This window comes from Sinocyclocheilus rhinocerous, unplaced genomic scaffold (genome assembly GCF_001515625.1).
Source record: "Sinocyclocheilus rhinocerous isolate Xijiao unplaced genomic scaffold, SAMN03320098_v1.1 scaffold3681, whole genome shotgun sequence".
In the NCBI taxonomy this organism is placed as follows: Eukaryota; Metazoa; Chordata; class Actinopteri; order Cypriniformes; family Cyprinidae; genus Sinocyclocheilus; species Sinocyclocheilus rhinocerous.
The window spans coordinates 37,430-44,876 of NW_015654525.1; the positions used below are offsets into that span (position 1 = coordinate 37,430).

At 36.9% G+C, this 7,447-nt stretch overlaps 1 protein-coding gene across 2 annotated transcripts in view; it reads left to right on the forward strand.

Moving 5' to 3' along the window:
• LOC107717580 (gastrula zinc finger protein XlCGF57.1-like) overlaps window positions 1-6,236 on the forward strand; it is a 9,781-nt gene extending 3,545 nt beyond the window's left edge. Inside the window, exons 3-4 of one of the 2 annotated variants that reach the window (XM_016524389.1) lie at window positions 1,953-2,347; window positions 4,948-6,236. In XM_016524389.1, coding sequence (XP_016379875.1) covers window positions 1,953-2,347; window positions 4,948-6,126 — 1,574 coding nt within the window. In that variant the 3' untranslated portion in view covers window positions 6,127-6,236. Of the gene's footprint in view, window positions 1-1,952; window positions 3,637-4,947 lie in introns of those variants that run through there. The other variant, XM_016524388.1, reaches the window with a different exon arrangement.
• The last annotated feature ends 1,211 nt before the right edge of the window (window positions 6,237-7,447 follow it).

Sequence of the window (7,447 nt, forward strand, 5' to 3'; positions counted from 1 at the left end):
TAGATAGATAGTAATAAAATATTTCACTCACCAGAATTAGACTATGTTGGGATGTTGGTCTCCGTCTGTGCCTTTTTCAGGTCTCTTTTCTTTATCCAACTCATACTGAAGGTGGTTACCAGATTTCTACACAGTCCTAGGGCACGAGCTGTGCGCTCTTTCTCACTTGCTACAGCATTTGTGACCGCCAAATGGAGATTATGGCCAAAGCAATTTAGCCATGGCCAACCAAGTTTGCCCACTGCAGCCACAATATTAGCTCCATTGTCTGTGGTAATGCAAGACATTTTTTTTTTTCCATCTAATTCCCAGTCCGATAAAATACACTTAAGAGTTTCTGCTAGATTATCAGCTGTGTGGTTTTCTGGGGTGTACCTTGTCTCTAGACATTTTGACTGTAGAGTCCAGTAAGCTGTGATGTAATGAACTGTAAAGCTCATGTACGGAGTCATGTTTGAGCTGGACCACATGTCTGTAGTAGCGGAATAAAAAGGAATTTGTTTCAGATCTGTAACAATATCTTCCTTCACTTGATTGTACAAATTCGGTATTGCCGTTTTGGAAATGTATGTTTTTCCTGGCAATTCATACTTGTTGCAGCATTTCTTTAAATGCTGTTTTTTCCACCGTATTAAACGGCTGCATTTCCTTCGCAATGTACCTAGTAACACTGTCTGTCAGTGTGCGCCATTTGATGCTGTCAAGTTTATATTTCGTTACCCGTTCGAAAGCCTCCGCTATTGGCAGCTGACGGGATGTATGTGCGGGTTTGGATGCCTTGCAAACTTCGGCAAATTCAGTGGGATGATGTGTCTTTAGATGGTTTCTAAGATTTGTGGTGTTGGCGTTTTTCGCTGGTATTTCTCTTTTACATATTCGACACACTGCTGTGTCAATGTCTTTCGGCTGTCCTTTTTCGTCAGGTTTAAAACCAAAATGTGCCCAGACAGGTGCTGTCGTTTTCGGCTTCGATATTAAATCCATCTTTGCTGTATAATTGCACTGATATGGCTCAGTGATTCAAAACTCCGCAGAACAGTGTCATTTGAACTTAACACGCGTATTTGCTTAGCGTAATGCGTGCAGAGCAAGCATGTTGGAAGTAGGGTGCTGCAGGTACAACAGTTCCCCCTTGTGGCTAATAAAAGTGATTAGCATTGCATGATAAATATAATTTATCCTTATAAAATATGCCCAAGATTGCTTGAAGAACACAGATACCATATATTTTGTGCAATCGCATGTTTATTGTCTTCAGGTTTCCTCAGTTAAAATTTCTCTATCTGCGTTTTATTCTGCTACAGCGATCACTGGATACTTCTTCCTGGAGCATTACTTCTACTATGCATATGTGGAGTTTCTGCGCAAGGGCGCCCTCCGTCTTCCAGTATGAATTTAACAGTCATTACATTAAAGGGATTGTTCACCCAAAAATGAAAATTAGGAGGAAAAAAAAATACTATGGAAGTCAATGGCAACCACCAACTGTTTGATTACCAGCAATCTTCAAAATATCTTCTTTTGTGTTCAACATAAGAAAGCAACTCATACAGGTTTGGAACGACATGAGGGTGAGTAAATGACAGAATTTTCATTTTTGGGTGAACTATCCCTTTAAGTGTGTACTCCGTAATGCTCACAACACCTTATTTTGGGTACAAATAGGAAAGATAATACTTTTCTCTAAAGAAACAGGATTCCCTAAATTATCGTCATTGATATCGTTATCGCAATAAACATCAGAAAGTATCGTGATATATTTTAAAGCCCATATCACCCATCCCTAGCCGCAATTACAAAATTAGGTGATTATGTTTGCCGATCTATGCAAATGTCACATAGTTTTTTGTTTTGTTTTTTGAAGCATGTCGCATCTCCCAGTAGGTCTGAGTGGGCCCATTTTGTCAACAAGGTTTGACGTTTTAACTTGTATTTATCTCTCTTCACCTTAGACCTGATGATGCTGAAAGAGGAGAATGAGGTACTGAATGAAATGGAAGACAAAGATCAGTATAAGAAACAACATGGAGACCTTAAAGTCCACATAAGAATTAATAATGGAGAGAGCCCTTACACCTGCCAACAGTGTGGAAAAGGTTTCCGTAAAAACACAACCCTTAAAGGCCACATGAGAATTCACACCGGAGAGAAGCCTTTCACTTGCCAAGAATGTGGAAGAAGTTTCACTCAAAAAGGAACCCTTAACAGGCACATGAGAATTCACACCGGAGAGAAGCCTTACTCCTGCCAATTGTGCGGAAAAAGATTTACAGCAGAAGTAAGCCTTAAGTATCACATGAACAGTCACACAGGAGTTAAACCGTTCCAATGTGAACAATGTGGAAAGTTTTTCAAACGTAAGAAAACTCTTACTTCCCACATGATAATGCACTCAAACGAGAACTGTTTTACATGTCATCAGTGTGGAATGAATTTCCGGGACATAAAACACCTTAACAGACATGTTCTAATGCACACAGAGGAAAAGATTTTCAAATGCCAAGAGTGTGAAAAGAAATTTAGATTTAAAGTAAGCCTCAAGTCTCACATGAGAATTCACACTGGAGAAAAACCTTACACCTGCCATCAGTGTGGAAAGAGTTTCAGACATAGCGTAAGCCTCAAGACTCACATGAGACTTCACACTGGAGAGAAGCCTTTCACATGCCCTCAGTGCGGAAATAGTTTCAAATATAAAGCAACCTTTAATGCTCACATGAGAGGTCACACTGGAGAGTGCCCTTACACATGCAAACTGTGCGGGAATAGCTTCTCACAAAAAGGAAATCTTAAGACTCACATGAGAGTTCACACTGGAGAGAAGCCGTTCATATGCGTTCAGTGTGGAAAATCTTTCACACGAAAAGAAAGCCTTAATTACCACATGAGAATTCATTCCAGAGAGACTGGTTTTAAATGTCTTGAGTGTGGAAAGTGTTTCCCAGATACGAAAAACCTCAAGAGGCATGTAATAATTCACACTGGAGAGAAGCCTTTCAGTTGCCATCACTGTGGAAAGAGTTGTAGATTTAAAGGAAACCTTAAAACTCACATGAAAATTCACACGGGAGAGAAACCTTTCATTTGTCTTCAGTGTGGAAAAGGATTCACATTTAAAGGAAACCTTGAAGTTCACATGAGAGTGCACACCAGAGAGAGGCCTTTTAAATGTCTTCAGTGCAAGAGGAGTTACACATATCAAAAAGACCTGAACCGTCATTTGCAAACTCATTCTGGAAAGAAGTTGCAGTGTTCTGATTGTGGGAAGCAGTTTAGAAAAAGGAGCAATTTGAAAAATCACCAGTGCATTCACTCTAAAGGAAGGATGTTTAATTGTAATCATTGTAATAAGAATTTTATTTTGCTCTCACACTTGCAGATACATCTGAAAATGCATGCAGATGTAAGACGTTATTTGTGTTCTGTGTGTGGGAAGAGATTTAAATGGCTCGGCAGTTTAAAATGTCATCAGAAAATGCGTGTCTGTGTGAAATCAAGGCTACGTTCACATCGTGAACAAAGATGATTTCTTTGGTGAGATTCCATTTAATACCTTGGAATCAAAATGTTAGTTACATTGTGGCATTTCACAAAGAGACAAAAATGTATATGAAACATTATAAATAAAAGGACAGACTCAATGAAATAATGAACCTTGTACTGCATTATTTGATTGCACAGGTAAACATATGTTGTCAGTCTGGTCTTGATTATTGTCGGGGGTCATCTGATGAAATATTATTTATTATTAATTTAGTCTTAGAAATATTGTAGTAATAATACTTTAAATTCAGTAAGGTTATCTATCTATCTATTCATGTTTATGTTGTATCCATTTGCTAAAATTATATTAACGTTTTGGTCTAGTAATCCTGGGCCCGTATGTATACAACTAGTAGAATAGTCTTAAGCTTTGACTTAATTGTCAAAAAATTCTTAGTAAAAAGTAGTACTTAAAAAAAAAATTTTTTTTAAAAGTAAAACACTTGAGTGTTGTGAACGTATGCTGCGTTCGATCGACGTCAGGTGCGTTCAAGTCACTTTGATCGGAACAATATGGCGATTTAATTAACGATTTTTAAAACTCTACATCTACAAAATGATGAATAAAGAATGTGCATCGTGTTTCTGCTTTTTTTCCTGTTTTTATTGAAGGTGATTTATGAAGGTGATGTAAACTGAATCATATATTTTATGGTAATTATACAATAATATAATATTTTGTATATGTAACTTATATAGTTTTATTGTACATTACAAAAAAATTATAATTTTATTTAAAAAAATGTTTACCGTCAATACAGATGTTGCATATCTATAGTCCTTGGCTGCGTCCATTGCATCCGACACATTTTTCTCACTGACACGTCCCCAACTCGGAAACTCTGGGCTTAAAGAAATTTTCGAGTTTCCCACTTGTAACAACAACTTTGTAATGGCGTTCGTGTGCGTTCAACTCGTAAATACAATCTATCCGACATGACTTGAACGCACCATAAGGACTACAATGATGTCAACCCGAAATGGCCGCCCTGAACCTCTGAAACAGCCAATAATGAGCCTGCTCATGTGAAGTCACAGCAGCACAACACCAATCATTTAATGTAACCATAATAAAGTCATTTAAGACACTGAAATATTTTAATATTTAAATGTATTTTTAAAAAAATGCTTTGCATTGCGCAAAATTATCACAAATTGTTACGGATGCTTTGACATTGTTTTCTATTGGTATGTCTCCTCATTTACAGTTGGAGCAATGATGTGAACATGAGTTCCATCAATGGCTCCAACAACTCCAGGAAAGCCCACAATGCTCATAAAAGTTGCTTATTTTTGCAGCATGGTTTGGCGGTCAGTTGGAAAGTCAATGAACTGCCATATAATAGTGGCCAAAAGTGATGTCCGGCCTAGGAAATTTGACATCTTCACCCTTAATTAATTAAGTTTTTCAAACGTAAGAAAACTCTTACTTCCCACATGATAATGCACTCAAACGAGAACTGTTTTACATGTCATCAGTGTGGAATGAATTTCCGGGACATAAAACACCTTAACAGACATGTTCTAATGCACACAGAGGAAAAGATTTTCAAATGCCAAGAGTGTGAAAAGAAATTTAGATTTAAAGTAAGCCTCAAGTCTCACATGAGAATTCACACTGGAGAAAAACCTTACACCTGCCATCAGTGTGGAAAGAGTTTCAGACATAGCGTAAGCCTCAAGACTCACATGAGACTTCACACTGGAGAGAAGCCTTTCACATGCCCTCAGTGCGGAAATAGTTTCAAATATAAAGCAACCTTTAATGCTCACATGAGAGGTCACACTGGAGAGTGCCCTTACACATGCAAACTGTGCGGGAATAGCTTCTCACAAAAAGGAAATCTTAAGACTCACATGAGAGTTCACACTGGAGAGAAGCCGTTCATATGCGTTCAGTGTGGAAAATCTTTCACACGAAAAGAAAGCCTTAATTACCACATGAGAATTCATTCCAGAGAGACTGGTTTTAAATGTCTTGAGTGTGGAAAGTGTTTCCCAGATACGAAAAACCTCAAGAGGCATGTAATAATTCACACTGGAGAGAAGCCTTTCAGTTGCCATCACTGTGGAAAGAGTTGTAGATTTAAAGGAAACCTTAAAACTCACATGAAAATTCACACGGGAGAGAAACCTTTCATTTGTCTTCAGTGTGGAAAAGGATTCACATTTAAAGGAAACCTTGAAGTTCACATGAGAGTGCACACCAGAGAGAGGCCTTTTAAATGTCTTCAGTGCAAGAGGAGTTACACATATCAAAAAGACCTGAACCGTCATTTGCAAACTCATTCTGGAAAGAAGTTGCAGTGTTCTGATTGTGGGAAGCAGTTTAGAAAAAGGAGCAATTTGAAAAATCACCAGTGCATTCACTCTAAAGGAAGGATGTTTAATTGTAATCATTGTAATAAGAATTTTATGTTGCTCTCACACTTGCAGATACATCTGAAAATGCATGCAGATGTAAGACGTTATTTGTGTTCTGTGTGTGGGAAGAGATTTAAATGGCTCGGCAGTTTAAAATGTCATCAGAAAATGCGTGTCTGTGTGAAATCAAGGCTACGTTCACATCGTGAACAAAGATGATTTCTTTGGTGAGATTCCATTTAATACCTTGGAATCAAAATGTTAGTTACATTGTGGCATTTCACAAAGAGACAAAAATGTATATGAAACATTATAAATAAAAGGACAGACTCAATGAAATAATGAACCTTGTACTGCATTATTTGATTGCACAGGTAAACATATGTTGTCAGTCTGGTCTTGATTATTGTCGGGGGTCATCTGATGAAATATTATTTATTATTAATTTAGTCTTAGAAATATTGTAGTAATAATACTTTAAATTCAGTAAGGTTATCTATCTATCTATTCATGTTTATGTTGTATCCATTTGCTAAAATTATATTAACGTTTTGGTCTAGTAATCCTGGGCCCGTATGTATACAACTAGTAGAATAGTCTTAAGCTTTGACTTAATTGTCAAAAAATTCTTAGTAAAAAGTAGTACTTAAAAAAAAAATTTTTTTTAAAAGTAAAACACTTGAGTGTTGTGAACGTATGCTGCGTTCGATCGACGTCAGGTGCGTTCAAGTCACTTTGATCGGAACAATATGGCGATTTAATTAACGATTTTTAAAACTCTACATCTACAAAATGATGAATAAAGAATGTGCATCGTGTTTCTGCTTTTTTTCCTGTTTTTATTGAAGGTGATTTATGAAGGTGATGTAAACTGAATCATATATTTTATGGTAATTATACAATAATATAATATTTTGTATATGTAACTTATATAGTTTTATTGTACATTACAAAAAAATTATAATTTTATTTAAAAAAATGTTTACCGTCAATACAGATGTTGCATATCTATAGTCCTTGGCTGCGTCCATTGCATCCGACACATTTTTCTCACTGACACGTCCCCAACTCGGAAACTCTGGGCTTAAAGAAATTTTCGAGTTTCCCACTTGTAACAACAACTTTGTAATGGCGTTCGTGTGCGTTCAACTCGTAAATACAATCTATCCGACATGACTTGAACGCACCATAAGGACTACAATGATGTCAACCCGAAATGGCCGCCCTGAACCTCTGAAACAGCCAATAATGAGCCTGCTCATGTGAAGTCACAGCAGCACAACACCAATCATTTAATGTAACCATAATAAAGTCATTTAAGACACTGAAATATTTTAATATTTAAATGTATTTTTAAAAAAATGCTTTGCATTGCGCAAAATTATCACAAATTGTTACGGATGCTTTGACATTGTTTTCTATTGGTATGTCTCCTCATTTACAGTTGGAGCAATGATGTGAACATGAGTTCCATCAATGGCTCCAACAACTCCAGGAAAGCCCACAATGCTCATAAAAGTTGCTTATTTTTGCAGCATGG